Source organism: Silurus aristotelis (assembly GCF_946808225.1).
Source record: "Silurus aristotelis genome assembly, chromosome: 19".
Taxonomy (NCBI): Eukaryota; Metazoa; Chordata; class Actinopteri; order Siluriformes; family Siluridae; genus Silurus; species Silurus aristotelis.
The window spans coordinates 14,929,451-14,951,564 of NC_139592.1; the positions used below are offsets into that span (position 1 = coordinate 14,929,451).

General features: G+C 38.4%; 1 protein-coding gene across 1 annotated transcript; it reads right to left on the reverse strand.

Annotated features, from left to right (window-relative positions):
* Window positions 1–1,285: 1,285 nt before the first annotated feature.
* Window positions 1,286–19,899, reverse strand: pard6b (par-6 partitioning defective 6 homolog beta (C. elegans)). Its single transcript, XM_083521252.1, has 3 exons — window positions 19,759–19,899; window positions 17,954–18,176; window positions 1,286–2,230 (listed from the first exon to the last, which is right to left on the reverse strand). Exons 1-3 carry the CDS (start codon window positions 19,819–19,821, stop codon window positions 1,353–1,355), a joined length of 1,164 nt encoding a protein of 387 aa, XP_083377378.1. The 5' UTR covers window positions 19,822–19,899; the 3' UTR covers window positions 1,286–1,352.
* Between the last annotated feature and the right edge of the window lie 2,215 nt (window positions 19,900–22,114).

A 22,114-nucleotide genomic window follows, 5' to 3' on the forward strand; every position in this document is an offset into this window, starting at 1 on the left:
CACTGCTTCAGTTTTACAGAAAGACTAGGTGGTGATCTACTGTGGGTCAGAGCTCAATTCAAAGTTCATCCTTTGATAAGTCACGGCACGTCACCTGGAAAATAAAATGTTAAAGAAGTGCCCCTTTTGTGGCTTGTATTCATGTATGACTTTTTGGTGGTGATGGTTTATGCTACTGTATATCTAATATCCTGCACTGGCTCTTATTCCAAGAGACAAACACACTCCTCATTCATGAAACACTTCACTTCAGAGTGCATGGTAAATTAGAGTGGGCGTGTACATTATCTCCGATGCAGATCAACAATTAGTGTCATGCTCTGCCTTCATTTACATTATTAAGAAAAAAACGCATCACATAAATCAGATTCAGGAGAGCAGGGAGAGAGCCCTTGTCATAAACATTAAGTGTAAAAAAAAAAAAAAAAAATTTAATATCTGCTATAAAAATATGATTTCTTGGGTCCTTGGCAATGATTAAAAGCATTAACTGTGGCCCACTACAGGCCTTATAAATCTCCCAATCAATATAGGTAAAAGCGGATTTGATCGCACACAAAATTATTTTAGAAGCATCATAAATTTAGACAGTGTTCAATAAAAACTTGACAAAGCACACCAGGAAGCAAATATGACGCCTGACCTCGCGTCACACAGCCTTCCGTATGCCTCTCCAAGATTAACAGTGTAACCACAGAGCATTTACTGTGCTATTCATAAAGCTCAAAAAGTCACTAAAATTTGTTTGTGGTTCAAATGCAAGAGTCACTCAGGTGAGGGTGTCAAAACAGATTGTCATCACTGATATTGCGTCTCAGAGAGTTCTCTCTGTGTAGTTCCAAAGGCAGGAAAAACCTGCAAACATGTGCAATTAAGTTCAGACTCAGCAAGTCAAATCCTTTACTTATTTTGCTCCAAAGCATTGAGGGAAGTGTGTAGTAGGCTGTCCAGCAGGAAAAAAAAGATGTGCACATATGGAGAAGTGCTGTGTTGTAGAGTTTTTAAAGCGCTTTTCCAGAAAGAAAGAAAAAAAAGGGATGCTCTTTGTGACCGAGTGAATTCAGGAATCTTAAAAGAGTACACACATTCATTGCTGGTCCTATGGCACAAGAGACTGTGATATGTTTGTGTAAAATATATTGTATATTTTAGTTATGAAAAATTGCCTGTATGTATATAATGTGGTTAGGATAATTATTATATACTGTGCATATATATATATATATATATATATATATATATATATATATATATATATATATATATATATATATATATATATATATATATTATATATATACAGTACATCGAGTGTGTTTATCTCAGCCGTGTGTCTATCGTCGATGTTGTCTTTAGAGTGTGATCACTGTGCCGTCCTCTTCCAGGCTCTGTGTCTGCACACCTCGTTCGGCGGTCCTCGGTGACCCTGTGCTTGTGCTGCTCATTATAGAAGGTTGAAAGGTCCCATTGGAATTTCGGAGGTCAAGGTGAGGCTTGTACCTGGGAAGGGTGGACATGCTGGCACTTGCCTCTGTCTCCGACCCTGGCGCAAGCCTGCTATGTCCACCTGCCTCAATCACCAAGTCTTCGTCATCCTCATCACTGTCCACTTCCTCAGAATGGAAATTCTGAATGATGTGTGCAGTTGTTGTCGCCATGGCACCGGGGGTCGTGAAGCTGTAGTAGCTGGCTCCGCTGTCGGAGGAACGACCCGAGCTGCCTGATGCTGCTCCACCGTTGTTGTGACGCACCACGTTGTTTCGCTGGTTAGCTGGCTTCACTGTTATAATGAGGTTGTGGCTGTTCGCGATCATCATGTCTGTGACCTGGTCCAGGGACTTCCCGGCCACCTCGATACCGTTCACCTCAAGCACCTCGTCATTGACAGCAAGCAGGCCAGTGCTCTCAGCAAGGCCGCCGGGAACCAGACGCGAAATAAAGATGCCTGGTGCTTTTTCCAGACCGTGCGGTGTGACGCGCACACTCGAGCCGTCTCGGATGTAAAAGCCCAGTGGCTTTTCCTGACCGTGTTTGTAAAGCCGCACACGCCGGTGCGTCTCAGGCAACACGTCCACATCAATAATAGAGGACACGGGACGGAAGTCTCGAGGAAGGCTGATGACTACTGCTGGCTTTTTCCTGGCTGCATCAGGTCGCAGGAGCACTGCAGCAAGGGGAGGTTTCTTGCGTGTTAAAGAGTTGGTGCCAAATGTGGAATAGTCTGCCTCCTCTGCAGAAAGAGAATACACAAAAACAGAGCAAAATCATTAGTTTAGAAAATAAAACCATCACATACGCCAAACAGGCATAACTTTATGGCTATCTGCCTAATTTTTTGTTGGTTCCACTTTTGGGGCCAAAACAGTCCTGACTCATAGAGCATTAACAGCATTAACAAATTGAGCTACAGTAGCTTGTCTGTTGAATCGGACCAGACGGGCCAGCAATGGCTGCCCATGACCGTGTCGCCGGTTCACCACTGTTTCCTCCACCACTTTAAAAGAGCTGCAGTTTGGAGGTGCTCTGACCCATTCGTCTAGCCATCACAATTTGGCCCTTGTCAAACTCTCTGAAATCCTTATGCTTGTCTATTTTTCCTGCTTCTAACACACCAATTTTGAGGACAAAATGTTCACTTGCTAACTATCACACCTTCTAACAGGTGGCATGATAAGAGATAATCAGTGTTATTCCCTTCACCGGTCATAATGTTATACGTTTTCTTCCTACTGCCAACTTATAAAAAAACTAATCTTATTTGTTCTTTCTTACCACATTATCTGTGTAAAGCTGCTTTGAGATAATGTTGATAATAACATTAGAAGCGCTATACAAATAAAAATGAATCTAATTGAAAATTATTGTTATGCCTGATTGGTGTACAGTTTAATAACACTGACCATGACAGCTTCATTACAAAGCATTTTCCCAGCAGGAATCTTAAAGCATGATTACAGATTTTCCTTTTCTTCAGTGTAACAGATTTAAAAATATATATATTTGTAGACATTAACATTCTCGATAGACAGTCATCTAAATCACTCTCTCTCTCTCTCTCTCTCTCTCTCTCTCTCTCTCTCTCTCTCTCTCTCTCTCTCTCTCTTTATATATATAAATAAAAACGTTATGCATGTATTAATACTATAAATCTGACAGTGTATAGCTTCCCCTTCCTCAGCAATCTGCACAAGCCAAACAGCTCTAGACTTAAAACTCCATTCCCACAGAACCACTGTAAGAGAAAACCTTATGGGGATCCCAGGGAGAAAAAAAATGCCTGCCTCGTTAGTTTCGCCACTGATCTGAAGTTTAATCTACTGTAAAACCAAGGCCAAGACTCCTGTCCCCCTCCCTCTTTTTCACTGTGTCTCCTGTGTTCCTTCTTTCTTTTCCTCTGTCAGCAGCCGCCTGCAAATTCCACAGAGGCTTACTCACACGGCAGTGCTCATACACTCTTACCTTTGTGAACAAACCGACTTAGGATCAAAGTACTACAGTAGTTGCATGAGAAAAGAGAGAACAGGAGGGTAAAAATAAAGCAAGGAATAACAGAAAAGGGTTACAAATGTTGATAGTTAAAAAAACACCAAAAAATGGCAGTCAAACATTATCACGACTGTCCCAAGTAAATGGGAATGATTAATCTATGCTTCTAATCATTAACTTGGGAAGCATTTGTGCACCTGTTGTGCCTCTATTGCTCCCTGTCCTTCACATGAACCAAAAACAAACAAACAAAATCTCACCCTGCTTTTTCCAATATGCAGAAAAATTTAACTAACACTATAGTGAAAGATAATGGCATTTGGGAACAACAAAGCACAAAGCAGAACCGCTAAAACCTCTGCTTTATACACACATGTACAGCTTTACCTATGTATTCCTTTTGAGATATACTGTAATTCTCGTAAAGATTAAGTAACTGTTAAACAGCATTAACTACAGTACTGTTTAATCATAGGATAGCAAAGAACCAATTAATTCCAGTGCCCAAAAGTAAATATATCCCAAATAAGCACACATACACAAGTGCACACAAAGGATTAATTGTCTACAGAGTGCAATGGTCTCTATTAAATTCCCACGAGATAAAAGAAAATTATTTGGACCTGTTATTTGTTTTCACCTGAATTTATAATCACCTACCGAGTTACATTTCATAATATCTTCAGGCATGATCCTAAAGCTTTTGCTCACGTACATTGAGTTGATATGAACAGTCGTTTCTAATGCATGCAGGCACATGCAGAGTGTGCTCAGCCTGTGCAGTCAAGCAGAGCACTTTCATCGTTCTTTTATCACGTCACTCTAACTCTCCCCCTTTTCCCATATTATCACTGGGGCTAGGGCTGATGCTAAAGGACAGGAGCACTTCTACATCTCCATAATACGCACACCGAGATACATTTCACTCGGTTGAATGCTCACCACACGTTGCTTGTCTAATCAATAGAAAGAGGAAAAAAATCAATAAGGCACAAACTGAGTAAGGCCAAGGCCAGAGAGCTATACAAGGTAAGGAAAAGTCGATTTTCCCATGGCCCAATTAGTGGGGAAAAAACCTGCAAATATATTGGTACAGTATGTAAGCCAACTAACTATACCGGGTACTTGGGAAGGAAATTATGCATGGCAATGTTTCTTCAAAGAACGGCATTGCTGTATAGTAAGTGAAATGCTACAGATTATCTGTCTTAATAACTTCGTCCTAGTCTAAATATAAAAAAACTGTCCGGCGTGGCACTCGGAGCTAAACTACAACGATTCTGATCTATTCACTGGAAGCAGTGTCTGAGCAGTTGGTCAACAGAGGCCATGTGTGTCAGTGTGTGAGAATAGGGCCTCACATCAGTGAAATAAAACACCACTGTCACAACTAGCTATCCTCTTACACAAAGTGAAGGAAACTCTCAGAATCAGGTGTTTGTTGATGTGCCTGCATTGATTTAGGATTCAGTAGGTCTCTAATCAATACTGCTTTTTTTTTATTATTGTGGAATAATATATGGTGTTCCTAACTGCCTCAGATTCACAGGCAGCATATTTATAGCATTTCATGTGAAGAATCCTGTGACATTTTAGATACTTTGCAAAAATAACGTTCAATTAAATTTTTTTCCCTGAATGAATGGCTCTGTGCACCAGCCTGCCACAGCCTGAGATACGGCCTTACTTCATCCAATATTCAGCAGTTCTGTTGCAGGCCAAATGACAGATGTGATGGCTCATGTCTCGCATTACTGAATGGCTCCCTTCAAGGCATTTGCTGTGAAACTGCTTTACAATGCTGTGTTTACTATCTGACCAGCCAGGGCGCTTTGTTAGACAGCCTTACACTGACCGTCTCTGAAAGGCATCCTGTTTCTTTAAGGTACTCGGGCCGTGTATGTCCCACGTGGTTGGTGTGTGCCACTGTGTTCCAGTTACGGAGGGGTGGAGGGGGGCATAAAGAGTGCCTCTTAAGGACCAGAGAAAGAGTGGGCGAGCGAGAAGGGGGAGTGGGGGGTAAAAAAAAAAAAAAAAAAAAAAAAAAACCTTAGGTGTTGCTATTCTGGGTCCATTCTGCACATACCTTGGTGGCACTGCCTGGATAAAGTACACCTTCAACTGATAAAACACAAGTAGCAGGGAGAGATAGGGAGAGAGAGAGAGAGAGAGAGAAAGAGAGAGAGAGAGAGAGAGAGAGAGAGAGAAAGAAATACATTAAGCTGAAAGAGTAAAAGCAGAAGAGAAAGTTAAATTTAGGATTAAGTGAAAGTGATGTGAAAAAAAGCACAGAAATAACTATTAACACACAGACTTGTATGATGGTCGCTCTATCTAAAGGTCAAATTCTCGGGAAGGTCACGTTTAACATTTATGGGTGGAGTCTCCAGTATCAGTCAAATAAAGCGCTGTAGAAACTTCTTAGATGCTGGAAATAACTTTTCACAATCTTAAACTATCAATAAACAGATGAAATAGATGCTGTTTTCCAAAATTGTAATTTTTTTTTTTTTTTAGCATTTTTGTAAAGACTGCTACTCTTTTGTTTTACACAAAATTTCATCCAAGCGCCAAACAAGTCTCTTAATACTATGAAGGCAAACATGTCGGAATGTGACCATGACAATGATCATTGCACCAGTTTAGGTGAAGCCTGTGTGTTACACTATTTATCATGCTAAATGTCATAATAAGTAAATGACAGCTATTAATATTCATTTTATCTGGAGGGAATTAAACATAAGAGGAAAAAATTGAGTAGACGAAGTTTGAGAATCCTGACAGGTGCTGCATCACATTCAATATGGCAGTGAAAAAGTTTCTCTGGCTTGATGCTGACAATCATCCTTTGACAACTCTTTGGTCTTGTCCATGGTGGTGGTGAGGTTTGAATGAAAGAGGCTGATTCTGTGACTGGTGTCTTTTACACACACACACACACACACACACACACTAACACACACACACACACACTAACACACACACACTAACACACACACACACACACTAACACACACACACTAACACACACACACTAACACACACACACACACACACGATGTTTTCCTAAAGGGACAAAACTAATTTGTGTGTGGGAATCAGAATTCATGCTAATTTGGTACGAGATAAAATACTTCTTTCATTCAGCCAAATACAAATTCATCTATAACCTTTCTTTTATGTTTTTTTATGGATCTTTTAAAATATTTTGGTCTCTCTCTGTTAAAATAAACCAACTATAAAAAAATTATTTCTTTTGCAGCAGAGGTAAATCAGCAGGGGATCAAATAATTATTTCCCCCACTGTATCTTAAGGAGTTCACTTTGTGCACAGGGGCATAATCATGTTGGAACAGGTTTGGGTCTCCTAGTTCAATCAAAGGAAAAATTTTCCAAAGACATCCTATCCATCTTTGTGGTAACAGTTTGGGGAAGAAGCACATATGGCTAAAAAAGTAAGGTGCCCCAGCACTTTTGTCCATATAGCATATATATGTGTTAACATATACTGTATATGTTGATTTCACTTCGGTATTATTAAGGGCATGATCTTTCGAGAGCTGTAACGACTCAAGTAATTAAAAAAAAAAATTCATCTTCGTTTACTCCATTTAACGAAACACGGAACACTGTGTTTACCATGGACCATTATTATTGATGCACTCTGGAGCCCTCTGGACAGCTAAACACAGAAGACGCTGCAGAATGAAAAAAAATGGAGGGACGAAGAGAAAACAGAGAGGAGAACTAAAACGGAAGGAAAACACCAAACAGTGCAGTTACCGTTTTTAAAGTCATTCGAAATAGATTTTTATATTTGTATAAAAGCGAGTTCAAAAAGTCCCTCTGCAGTGGCCACGTAGAGCAGGTAGTGGAGCACGTTTTTAAACCTGGTGATAAATACACGGATTTAGTGCGTGGAAAATTTCAAGCGGCTTTTCGGAGACAAGAAAACCACATAATACTGCGCAAGAAATAATAAATAAATACGACTGAGAATAATTGTTACATTAAACGAACAGTTTCTCTCAGGCCACTGCGGAGGGACTTTAATATGCCTATTAATTGCACTAAATGGGTTTAGTTTTCACGGATATTCTTTCATGCAATTTCAGCAATTAAATGTAAATGTAAATTTTTCTAAACAGGAAAACAAATTACTTGTTTATTTTAAGAGCCCTGTCTTGTATTCTCTCATTTAGTATTGCTCTTTAATAAAGAAAAGTACTTCCTTTATCTGATTACTTGATTAAATAATAGTTGGAATACTCAATTGCTAAAATAAAAGTTCAATAAAAGTTCATTACATGGCAAAAATGATAATTCATTATAAATCGTTAGATCAGGGTTTCATTTGTAACGTGCAGAGAAGCTGAGGACAACCTGGGTTAATTTGTTCATGTGTTGTTAATGATGCGTATGCTGTCTGCATTCAGAGTGATCAAACCTTCATACATCATTAGCTTGATTTACGTCAAGCTGTGGTGCCATTGTACCGAGTATTGTTAGAAAGACAAGGCCAGGAAACTGTTGCAGATCTTTTTGGGGCACAGAATACAAAGAGACGTCCTAATCTCTTTATTTGGGTTAAGATGAAAGTGTGTGTGTGTGTTTAATAAAAGTAAGAGTAGGAGTTCACTGGGGAGTCCTTCCTCATGTAGCCTGCCATTTCTGATGTAAGCCTACATCTACTGTGAATTTGCTGACAGTAGTCATCTCTATGACACCCTCTCCTCTATATCTCTCTATATCTCTCTATATCTCTCTATATCTCTCTATATCTCTCTCTCTCTCTCTCTCTCTCTCTCTCTCTCTCTCTCTCTCTCTCTCTCTCTCTCTCTCTCTCTCTCTCTCTCTCTCTCTCTCTCTCTCTCTCTCTCTCTCTCTCTCTCCTCCCTCCCTCCCTCCCTCCCTCCACTGTACTCTTTCTATGGCATTCGTTCTCTCTCTCCACATTTATTGTCCCACTCCTGCTCGCTCTCTCATAGAATATCTGGCTTGTTCCAACTCTAAGTTGTTCAGCTGAGGCTGCTGGGTTAAAGCCGGTGCACAGAATTACATTCCTGCATCCAGGAGAGCTGCTGTAGCTTGCCGAAGTTGGGAACGAGGCGACAAGGAATACAAACTTCTTGGAATGAGCTATAAGTGGAAACACTGTTACTGAGGATCCTAAACAATGATCTGCCTGGGCACACGCTGCTGACTTGCTCTGTCTAATTGAAAGACAGATGTCTATAGATTACGTTTTATTCTTTAAAAACAGTAATCACACAGAAAACAATGCATAACACCAAGACTGGCTCTCCCTTACACACACACACACACACACACACACGAGATGGTTGACAAATTAATATGAAAACAGCTTTACATCCTGCACTGAAGAAAAGTATTTTCTGCCTTTATGTATTTTTTTTTTACATACAGTATTAAAATATCGTGATCACTGAATGTGTTCGAAATACCAAAATCTTCAACCTTATTTACTAATGTCTATAATACTTAAACCACTTTTTATATGGAAATACAGCCAGCTCTGATTTCACTTTCACGTAGATGTTCGATCTTTTCCTCTATCCATCTTGATCCAAATGGAGGTCAACTGGACCTGCTTAAGATTATACACACCCCAGAACCATGTCTAAAAGCATGCACAAACAGATCGATGATAAACTGGATTCAGGGACAGATGAATGTGATTTTCTCTCAATGGCCGTTCTTTGCTGTAATATGTGATTCATTGCCGAGAAAATCAAAAATATTTGAAAATACTGGGCTTGCAGACCATACTTCATGCTAGTCGGGTAGTTTCAGTAGTGACTAAACCCCAGAACTGTTTAATGGAGGGGGGAAGGCAAAAAAAAAAAAAACCACAAAGAAAGAAATATGTACACTAGACTTTATTGGAAGAATAATTGTTTAAATGTTTCACTATAATCAATCATTTATACACTGCAGTTAAATTTTCTTCATGCTATAAGTATAATGTGTTTGGCAGACAAAATATAGAGAAACAACAAATGTCAAGTTTTACTGATTGCCAGCAGGTAGAAAAGAAACGTGTCAAAGTGGTTAAGCAGTGCTGTTCACAGTATCGCCTAAAGGTTATCGGAAAATGATTGACGATTTTACGGCTGCTGCTATTGATTATTTTAGTAATCGAATATTCTTATGATCATTGCATCGATTAATAGGATAAGAAGTGCTTCTTTATTAAAGAACAATACTAAATAAGAGAAAAAAAAATAAGACTTAAAATGAACAAGTAATTTTCTTTTTCTTTTTTATTTTTTTTACATTTTAATTGCTGAAATTGTAACAAGTATTCCAGTGAAAACTAAATCTATTTAGTGCATTTAATTGCCATATCACTTGAAAATGCAAATACAGTGCGCTCGAAGTCCCTCTGCAGTGGCCGTGTAGAGTAGGTTATAAGAAACTATTAGTTTAATGAAACTCAATTCTTCTCACTCATATTTATGTATTAAAGTATCGTGATTTTCTTGTCTCTGGAAAAGCCGCTTAAAATTTTCCACACACTAAATCAGTGTATTTATCACCAGCTTCAAAAACGTGGGGAGGGACTCTTTTAATGCACTCTATATAAATACAGATATAAAATTCTATTTCAAATTACTTTAACATAAAGAATAGACCGTACAGTGCGGTTACCATTTTTAAAGTTTGAAATTGCTTCGAAATAACTCTGATGTTATCTTTGGCCTGAATCGCGCTGTTTTCTCCCAGTCTCTCCATTTTTCCATTCATGCTTCTGTGTTTAGCTGTCCAGAGGGCTCCAGAGTTTAGCGTGTGGTGCATCAGTAATAATGGTCCGTGGGAAACACGGTGCTCCATGCTTTCTTAAATTGACAGCTAAAACGAAGCATTGGGGCAATATATTCTGCCTCGTTGAATTTTTGCAATCAAATTACTTGAGTTATTCAAAGAATTGTTACAACCCTAATTTATTTTTAAACAATTTCGCTACGGGATCAATAAAGTATTCTGATTGCCTTTCTTTTATCCCACATGCTTTTTAATCCTAATCAAGTGCCCAGGCATAGACCTAAGAATAATGTGTCACAATGTCAGATCTGTACTTCTGAAATATCATGTCTTTACATGCACTTTCTCAAATTTCACATTTCATGACTTGAACATCGTAATCACTTGGGTAGACAACTTGCTCACTACTTGCATGCGGAGGAATTATTTTATTGTTAGCAGAAATAGAATAGATGATTGAGCAGACCAGTTTTTAACATGAATTTTGCAAACCAGTGGATGGTGTCATATTTCTCGCCACTTTAACATTCTCAGAACAACTTCAGTTCCCAAATGCCAATGGGAAATAAAGTGACCGTACTTCATGCGCCCCTGATTTTCACAATTTATTCTGAAGGCTTCCTTTTCTCCCTGAGATCGCTGTATGGTTTATGCCTTGTACTCGTATGTCTGATGGGCTGTGCTGTCCTGTCCAATCTAGCCAGTGTACATGAAGAGCAGCTGGCCACATTCCAAACAGCACAACCCCCTCTACTCCCTTTTCTTTAACAAATCCTGGCACTCGCTTTACTTTCTTGGAATTGGCCTTTTCCGTTTATCACGCACTTCATGTTTGCACATTTCTTCCTACTTTACATACACAGGTTTGGGCATGATGCAATTACACGGTCAGAGGACAACCTACGTACTCAAGAGTCTGTACTCATACTTTCACCCTCCTGTTCAAGGAAAACCTAATCATCAAACTGAAACAAAAATATTGTACGTCACAAGTATCGCTGTACTTGGGAGCACACCCTTAATTGCTCAAACTTAACCACCTTGCATGATGAATGGAAAACAAACTCCCTGTTTCACCAGAGAAAAGGGGAGGCTGTTTTACAGAACACATTCTTTTAAAAGAGGAAACTCCAGCCTGCCAACTGTATAACAATAAAATATTTTACTCCAATAAAAGGAAGTCTGAATGTGACACTATTGAACTCTGAACTGAAATAATTCCTGCTTGAAAGAATGTCAGGCCATAAAACACACCTTAGAGAAATTAACCTTGCTATAAAGCAGAGAACTTCCGGCTAAGATAAGAAAACTTCTGTCTGAGATGTAAGGCCGTCCTTTAAAAGCCCACTCACAGTGCTATGTTAATCACTGCTGCAACATGATCCGTGCTGCATTTGAATCGATCTAGACAAGGAGATCAGTGGTTTGAGTCGGTGAGGTGCTTTGAATGGAACCATACAGAAAATAGCAACAGTTTCAGGTTACAATAATGCGGATATTATTAGCCCAGAATGCAGTTAGTGTCTTCATCCTCAGCTGAGGAGACGAACAGAATGTATTGAATACCTGGTTAAAATGCTAAAAGTCTAAATAGTCACAAAATGGGGCACAGTAACTGTAAAGTTGTGATTATTAATGAGCAGCTCTAAACCAAACATGAGATTATTAAACCCATTTTATAGTAATATTTTGCTTTTAATCTAATTTATTTATAAAGAAAAATCTTTTACTAGGAAAAAATTTGACTATATTACATTCTTTTTCACACCCCCATTATCTTTTTGAAGTTTTTACTCTCAGTAAAAGAAAAAGATATGAAAGGTGACAGCACGTCGAATTAATGGCTCTTAGTATAAAGAAAAAAAAGAGCTCAGATTAAATGCCACACGTTGAACATTCATGGCATGTAAAGGTCTCACATAACCACCACAATGACTGGCTTATACTACCAAGGCCATAGAACCATATGTCTATCCACTCATTACTTTGTAAATGCTTTATCCTGGTCAGGGTTGCAGTGGTTCTCGAGCTGATCCTGAACTCAGGCATCAAGTGATAATAAGCTTTAAACCGGACCCATCATGCACACATACACACATTCATTTTACAACATGGGGGAGTTTTAACAATCGCTGCAGCTACTGGCATGTTTTTGGGAGAAAACCAGTGAACCCAGATCAATCCCATATGAGAAAAACAAACAAAAAAACTCCACACAAAGAGCTATATAAGCTTAAGAGCTGTGACCACTAGCCTGCCCCACTATAAAAACTGTAATGTTTAACAAAGACATAACATGATTTACACATAATAAGAACTTTGAAGAGAAATCTTCAAGTAAAAGTAGATCAGATCAGTCATTATACTTTTTTTGTACTTAATATGTCGAATACAACAAGAAAACAAAGTTACAGCAAAATGTTATAGCAAATAATCTCATTATAAATCCAGATAAATGTATCCTTAAATGAATGCAACAGAACACGATAAGGGTTAAGTTTGATTACACTAATGTTAGCACAGTGCTTGAGTGTTTCACTGGATCAGCAGATGAGTTTGAGAAAAGCAGTGAGGGATGGAAAGGGGAGGAGAGGACGACAGCTCATTTCCTACACTCATTTATAAGTTAATTAAAGAAACTCGCAGAAGATCTGCGCACCAACGGAGGGGGTGATTTATCACTTGTTCTATTACAGATTTCTCTAGTTAGACTGAGCACATTTGAACAACTTTCTCTCCTGATTTTTGTATGAAATAGTGAGTTGCAGAAAAATCTATTAGGCCTTTGATGAACAGATGAATGCCATTTTAATCCTTATTTCAAATATCAATCCAGTGACAAATTATTGGGACAACACCCTGGTTAGGTTTATATTACATAACTGGCATAGCTCATACCTTTTCACTTCTAAAGCCAACCAACATCACATGCTCTTTTCTACACCTAGGAGTTAGGTGAAATATTTCCAGGCAACACTCCCTTAAAAGGGATACTTCACCTACTGTACTGTATAGTAAAATTTGCTTATGCCAGCTGAAACTAGTGTGAGGTCGTGAAACTACAGCTATATCTGGAGTAATCATAGGATCAGAACATGAATGCAAATATGGTGATGAGTCAGAGAGACCAACGAACAGGACGTGTTATCAGTGAAAACAAGCCTATAGACTCGCACCACCACACCTTAACCAAACACAACATCCATGACTGTGAATGATAATGACTTTCCAGTGCGCACTTGGAATGTGACTGGTAACAGGTGTGCATTTTTATGGTATTTAACCCAGCATGCCCTGTTGCTGCTCTTATCGGCCCTGAAGAATCCCTCGGCGCTAAGCGCAAAACAGGCTCAGGCCTCTTTAGTGCTACCATGGCGACAGGTAAACAGGCGCGAGACCGGTGGCACTGCAGCCGTCTGTGCATTGTGCGAAAGAAGTGAGTGTGTATGGAGGGTGGGGGGTGGTGGCGCACATAGACAATGCAAACCAAACCGCTGAGTGGTTTGACGTAAGAATATCATTAGGGCAATACCGCATACCAGCATGAAAGCCTCGGCACACTGACTTCATTTCAGGCCACTTCTGTATGCAAAATAGTTTCTAGTGAATAAGAGGGGGGGGGGGGAACCACACATACACATGTACACGCAACAAAGGCAAACTGAAGACTCTAATATAATCTCCAAACTTCCAAATTACCACAAGACTAACAAACACCACAGTACTTGAATTGAATGCTGAAGCTTAGTGAATTGTAATCAGATCTAATCATAAGCTGTAAAAAATCTGCCCTTCGGTGGGACAATAACAAAAAGACGACTGTTACACATTTACAGACTGATTATGAAACATGAATTTCTCCACATCATAGATTAACAATCTGCCCCAGATTAAAACCACACACAGGTGGAAGAAGTGTGCAGTTTAGTTACATTACTGACCCGTGACTCAGTTAAAAACAAAACATTTTGATGTTGTTGTCTGTGGGTTTTCTCTTTTTACCTAGTTTTTTTAATATATTTTTTTAATACATATTTTTCTTCTTTTGAGGAAACTTTTAAATGAGAAACACACCATAAAACAATGCTGTTTTATATTCACTTTATCTTGTTCAATGGCAGTTTGACTTGAAATCTTATCAGTCATCATACTTCGAGAGCATTGGGCTTTCAAACTTTTGTCATTTGCCGTCAAATTTATGATATACTCCAACTGATTAGTAGTCTCATCCAAAAGCAATGCAAACCAATGGGTTAAAATCTAATATTCTTTGTTACTATATGGGCTTCGTTCCAGATGCTAAAACGCTTCTGCAATTGCATTCCCTTTATGAAAACTGTTTTACTCGTAGGTTGGCACCTTATAGTATTAACCAGTGTCTGGCAAAAACAATGGAAATAAATCTCCTACCAGCCACAGAAAATCTGCATTTTATTGCTGATTACCAACCACTGACCTTTGGCCTGTTGGGTGCTGATTCACTAACTACTATAAATAAAAAGTAGGATTTTGTGTTTTCCCTCACTGGTAGAATTCTAGCGAGAGAGCCAATCAGATTGCAACATTGGAGATTCTGAACTCTGTGGCAAGAAAAGAGTACAAAATATACCAGCCCTCTGTGGCCCTGATACTGAGACTTGGCACCGGAATATATGTGATTAGAAAAGTGTTTAGACAATTGTTTGATAAGGTTTTTTACTAATGTGTTCAAATTTTCAAAAATCACAATTTCAATAACCCGACCTAACTGTTTTCATTGGCAATTACATCTCGCATCGATTATCCACAGCGGCACTAAACAACAAGACACAGAATTAGGTAAAAACAGAACAAAAGGATAGGAAACAAACACAGCCTTCACAGTGTTCAGTACGTTTGAGTCAAACCCTGGTGTTGTTCGTCAGGGCCGGTGATAGCAACGCAATACTGACACATCTGAGCAAAGTGTCTCATTCTGGTTTCAATTAAAACCAAGCATCTTTTGATTCGAACAGGAAAACGATTCTGAATCAACTGGGTTGTGCACAGTGAACCCAATAAAGAACTTTTCAGCTGCTAAACGGAGCTGTGATGAACTAAAACAAGAGAATATAAACTGTGTCTGAAGCACAACGCAAATGTTGGACTTTTACTGACATAAGTATATAGTAATTTGTTTAGAGCATGCTCTGATAAGTATTATAATTTCTATGTGGAGTTGGTAAATAAAAACCTTATTTACCTTTTTTCTTTACTCGGGATTGTATTTCTGAGCAGTTAATAATGAAAGTTTTAGTTTGTGTGTGTGTTTTCCACCCTGCATGCCCTTCAACCTGTATTTTTTTGTTATTAGGTTCATTTAATTATATGAAATAAGAAAACAAAACAAACTGGACCAGACTAATAGGTGTGAAAGGACCCTGAGATGTAAAAGGCTCGGTGTCATACACTGCAACTAAAAGCTGATGAAAGCAAATATGAAACTCAAGTTATTTGCTTAAACAGGATTATAAGATATTGGTGCCCGTCCCTGTATAATTCTCATCGTTAATTCAATAAAGTATATTATGAACATGTAGCCAAATGTTTGTGGACACCTCACCATGACACTTGTATGTGCCCTTTGAACATCCCGTTCCTGATTTAGTTCCCACTTTAAGGAAAAGTTTTCCAATACTTTTTGATGTGTGCATGTTGGTATTTGTGTTCATTCAGCCACAAGAGCATTGGTGAACCTATTTTTGTTGAGTACGCCTATCGTGAAATCAACAGTCTAGTTCAGCACAAAGGTGTTTAGTGGTGTTGAAATTGTGGATGTCTACAGGCCACTCGAGTTCTTCCACTTCAGGCTTAACAAACCATGACTTTATAAACCTTGCAGCATGCACAGGGGAATTCTGATACTGGAACAGGTCTGGACCCTATGTGGTTCTTTCTCAAACTGTTACCATGTATGTAATAAATGTATGCCCCTGTGTATAAAGCCAGACCTATGAAGATATGCTTTACGTGGTTTGGAATGGAAGACCTTGAGTGGCCTGCGATAGACTTCTGACCTCAACTCGACTGAACACCTTTAGGATGAATTGCACCTCAGGCTTCCTCGCTCTACATCAGTGCCTGATTTTGCTAATGCCCTTGTGACTGAACTGAACTGAAGTACAAATTTCAACAACTACATTCCAAAATCTAGTGGAACAACTTCCAAAAGAGTGAGTATTTATTATAAAAGCAAACGGGACTTAATGTGGAATGAGATGTTCAAAAAACGCACTTACAAATCTTATGGTCAGGTGTTTACAAACTTGTGTCAATATATTTTTATTTAATGTTAATAATATGCATTTGCATATGAGCAAAACTAGCTAAGCTTCTTCTTTGTGTTATAGAAAAGATAATCTGTGTAATCTGAGCAACATGTACACTGTCCAGAAATTTACTACAGCAAGGAATATTGCTACAGTCATGATGGTACTGAAACCTGATCCTTATGAAGCAATGCAGTAATTCAATTAATTTGGACATGGTCGAGTAAAAAAATTAAAAATAACTGCTGTTTAGCAGGAACAGCATGATGTGTGGAGAGGACAGAGATTATTGAGCAAACTGGTCATGTCCTGACTTGTCATTGTCAGATAGATGGCAGGGGAGAACTGCCAACATATTCCTTCACCAACACTGAGAAAAAAAATCTCATCCCAACAGGGTGTTCCTTTATTTGGATTTAAAGGGCTGTGCTGCTACTAGTGGGTGGGTGAGTGCAGCTAGAGACGAGGCACAGCAGGACGCCAGCGTCAAGCGTGTAATTGAAACACAGGCACATACGGTGCTACACGGTGACCCCAGTAATCTCCTTCTGCAAAGTGGCTTAGCATCTATGGGTCATATGGCACACAGACACAACTTCAACTGAGTCGCCCTGATAAGGCACCATCGCACTGGGGGCTCTGCTAAAAGGGAAATCCACCATTACAAAATAAAATGTTCCCTGCAGAGACATTTACAACACCATCAGCAGAACACATACAACCCAAGTACATAGCATTTATTATAAATTATTCATATTCCATGTTTAACCTATTGGGGCATTTGAACAGAAACATCTGTAAAAGAATACAAAAATGGAAAATAAATAGACACAACTCTTTTAAAACAAAAATACTAATTGGTAATAATAGTTTCCATCACACATCTCCTCTAGAACCACAAGACCTTATGACTTCCTGTGCAAATAAGACAATATGAGTAACAACCTTCACAAAAGTTCAGCTTTGTATAGCAGCTAAAGCTTGTCACAACAAGAACTCCACATAATTTATTAAAACATGTGACATTTTAAGAACCTGTCTTAAGGAGAATTAGGATTGGGAATAACACAAGAACCAGAGTTGTACTTGTTTTAACAAGCATGTTTTTAGTTTCCAAAAAACTAAAATAAAATTATTTCAGATTTTACTACATGATTGCTGACATGCCAAACTGATAAAGCTATTAAATACAAACACCTTGTCCCCAGACTACAAGTTTCCATAAACATTTAAATTCCTGTCAAATTCTTTTCAAACAAGGAACAATGTAATGTTTTCTAATATTGCTTTGCTCTCAATCAGGCCTATAGAATAAAGCCTAGCTGGAGTTAAAATAATCATCCAATCCCTCAAGGCGTATAGTTTAGAACTTTGACCACAAATCAAACCCTCACCTTTCCTCTGCAGAAAGAGGCGAAGCACAGGCATCGCCGTGGTAATAGCCTTGTGGTAGTTGTCATCGTTGTTAATTGGCAACAAGTCTCCATGGATGTCAGTGTAGCCCACCAGCAGATCCACGTTGGGTATTCGATGAACATGCTGCAGAAGGCCGTAGAATTCGTCAAAGCGGCCAGGTTTGGAGCGGTCAAGGGAGAAGCGCCGAAACTCTGCTCCAAACTGGTACGAGATGTAGACGTTAGTTAAAAAGGTATATACACACACACACACACACACACACACACACACACACACACACACACACACTATATACTATTAATAACAAAAACACAAACATTTCAAATATTCAAATGTTGAAACTACTTAATGACAGGCACAAGAAAAACATTTTTGGACAATAATATTTTTCCAACCATGGAGTACTTCTGACCAACACCATTACCTACACCTGTCGACTTAGACGATAATCCGGATAACAAGCTAAAATGTGTTTTTTGTTGTCCTGTGCATTTGCAAACTGGTCTTGACAGTGAGCAGGGGCTGATCTGATGCTATCAGAGAGCCTCATGTTTCTCACTGAGCGTCATGTGAAAGGTCTTGAGCAGTAGAATAGATTTTTACCCTGCAATACTGAAACTGAAATCATAATAGCACGTAAAGACGAAATCAGATTCACAATCAGTTTAAAGCAGCAACGATCCAACCTAACCGACCAACTTAAAACACTGGTAGACAATTCCAATTCAATTCCAACATTGCACCATCTTCAAAATAAACAAACCCAAAGCATTTTCTCTTAAATAAAGTATAAGAAGTGTGCAGGAAAATGGATCAACGAACATGAACTACTGAGCTGCTACTATGAACCAATACCTGCCCCAGGGGGCGGGGCTTATTCCTTCTATAGAGTTTAAATGGATTAACACCTCACTAGTACAGAGTAACTACAAGATGATTTTAATGAAAATATCTCAAACTATTTAATGCACTCACTAAATGAAATAAATCTGAACTATAACTCGCCTTTGCTCTTCATATCTCGCTACATTAAGCGGCTTTGTAATACAGAAAAGACAGCTTCATGTCTTCCTGAAGACTCACTAATCATATAAGTGGTTTAGTATAGGATTTGAAAATTCCAAACATGCCTAAAAGAGCAGATATTTAAATGACAGCATTGAGAAAAGAAGTGAGCCGCTCCCGGTTGGCCCTCCACAGGTGAGCAACCGACACCAACTTCCGACTCATCAGCTACAGGTGCTTCAAACAACAAAAGCTGGGCATGTTCCGCTGGAGTATGTGCAAATATATCTATTAATTTATCTAAATTATTTTTACAACCAGAATTCCTAAGTCAAATTATTTCTTTAATAGTACACGGTGTAAAACTGAATAGCCATGAAGCACTTGTGCAGCAAAGCTCGAGAGCTTCATAAAAAAAAAAAAAACAACCCAAAAAAAGAGGGACACTATTTTAATAGTGAACGAAGAAATACCCGGAAGTGCGATAATATTTAACAAGAAATATACTACCTTTCCCATAAAGCTACTAATGTTTACCACCGTAATTAAGACATGTGACAAAGTTTGCCAGTCATTGTGGAATAACCCTGGACCTAAAGATAAACACTAGGCGCGCGCACACACACACACATATACATTTTTTATATATATATATATATATATATATATATATATATATATATATATATATATATAAGGCTAATAGTGGTCGCAGTTAAAGCACACTGATCCTAATTCGTGTGTGTTGTGGCTAAATGGTGATCAGTTGCGTGCGCACCTTGCTCTTCACCTCCACGGCGCTCAGAGATCGGCTGCTCGGCACTCGGTGGTTCTTGTTCATCTTTGGCTACACGCCGCCGCTGCACACGCACGCACACAAGCGCCCTCCCGGGGCTGCTGCACTCATCCGCCTCCTCCAACTCGACGGCCCGAAGTTCCTTCTCCACGTAATCCAGGTGAACACCAGCGTCTCCGCGTCTCACCTTCTGGTCTCCTCCAGGCAGAACACTACAGACTGCTACTGCTGCTGTCAATACAATGTGTTCCTTAACACTCTCTCTCTCATTCTCCCTCTCTCTCTCTCTCTAGCTTCTTCTCTCTAGGTTGCCAGATCTGCATATTCACAACAGAGCAAAAGCCATTTAAAAATTACAAACTTTGCTTCCATGAACCTTGCAGTCAGTCCATCACCAATATTTATAATGTGCAGTATCCTATATTTTTATAACAGCAAGGATCTATCTATCTATCTATCTATCTATCTATCTATCTATCTATCTATCTATCTATCTATCTATCTATCTATCTATCTATCTATCTATCTATCTATCTATCTATCTATCTATCTATCATAATTGTGTATGCTTTTTATAATATAAAGCTGTATATAGTGGATTATAGTGACTTTCCTGAGTTTTATACTAGAAATATATAATTAATTTACAGTTTTTCTCAGTTGCTTTGGAGCGTTTCTCAGATCCAAAACAAAATTCTCAAAACTACTTGTTCAACCTTCACATTATGTAGTCACTTGTGCACATCATAAAAGCATTTCTCATTGCTTTAAACAAATCACAAATGGTTTGGTACATTTATTTAATTGGTTGTGTACAATTGTCTCGTGTTTCCAAAATTTTTGGTAGTTCATGTCATGTTGATCAAAATATATTATACTGGTTCTTACCTGAATAGTCTCAACCATTACAGCTTTTCTCAGCTGCTTTGGAGCATTTCTCGAATCAATCCTTAATATTTGCAAACTGTTGATTATTGGTTGATCTGATGATATTCACTCTCCTTCAGTTGTGACATTCAAGATTCATCTGCACAATTCATCCATTTGAAGCACATTTAATTTTTTTTTTATAATTTTAGATGACAGATGAACTGATGCTGAGATGTTTTGGGGGTTAAGACTATTTAGGTGAAACCAGTTTAATATATTTTTATCAACATGACATAAACAACTTAGAATGTAGGAAACAGCAGACAACTGTACACAATTGATTAACAATTTGATCAAAGCAACAAGAAATGTTCTTATGATTAGCACAAAGGATTAAATGATGTGGAGGTTGAACAAGTACTTTTGAGAATTTCATTTCTGATCTAAAATAATGTTTCAAAACAACTGAGAAAAACTGTAACCTCATTAGTTCATTGCACAAGTTAATAAAAGCAACAAAAAAAAACCAGTTGTCATAATCTTTAAAATTTCAATTTTAATTTCACTTTTTATTTTTTAAATGTAACTTCAATTGATGAATTGTGCAGATGAATCCTGAATTTTACTAATGTAGGAGAGTGAACAGCATCAGATCAACCAATAATCAACTAGTTTTCTAAAACAGGTCAAAGGTGAATCTTGTAAACCTTCAACTTGCGAGCGTATACAGACAGAGCAAAACACAGAATTATAATTTCTGAAAAATGGATGAGCAACCAGGAATGAACAAACACTTACAGTACAGTACAGTAAAAGTGTAAATCGTGTCTGGTCTCTTGCAATCAATATCCCCACATATAGTAATGTGTTGTGCTGCTGATATTTAGCAGCCATATAGAAGAAATTTAGCCATGTGCATTTTCAGTCATTGTAAATCAAACCGCCATTTACTTTAGGAAATTATGAAACTGTGCACTGTCATATTGACAATCTGACTAAACATTTTGACTGTCTTGTTTGTTAAAAATAGCAAAATGAATTGTTATTCTGATGGCAATGATGTTAATTGACACTAATACATACTTTATGTATTATTAGAAAAGTACAGGCTTTTGCAAGTAATTCAATGTGTTGTGCTGTTTGTAAAAGTGGTTTTAAGGAATGCACTTTAATATTTAATATTAAGAATAATTCGAGAAATGCAACTGAGACAAATTACTATACACAGCACCCATTCAACCTCCTTCTGAAACACTTCTACGACCTTAGATTGTAAATCTACGGACATGGCAACACGGCCTCGTACCCTCCCGCCACACGTTCCTCCTGACGTCACACGCACCCAGGAAACGGCGGAAAGCTCGTTCCCGTGTAGCGCACTCCCGCGGCCCCAACACAACACCTGTATATATACACAATAACCAGCAATGTGTAGTGCATTATATGTAAGTAAAGATTTATAAGAAAT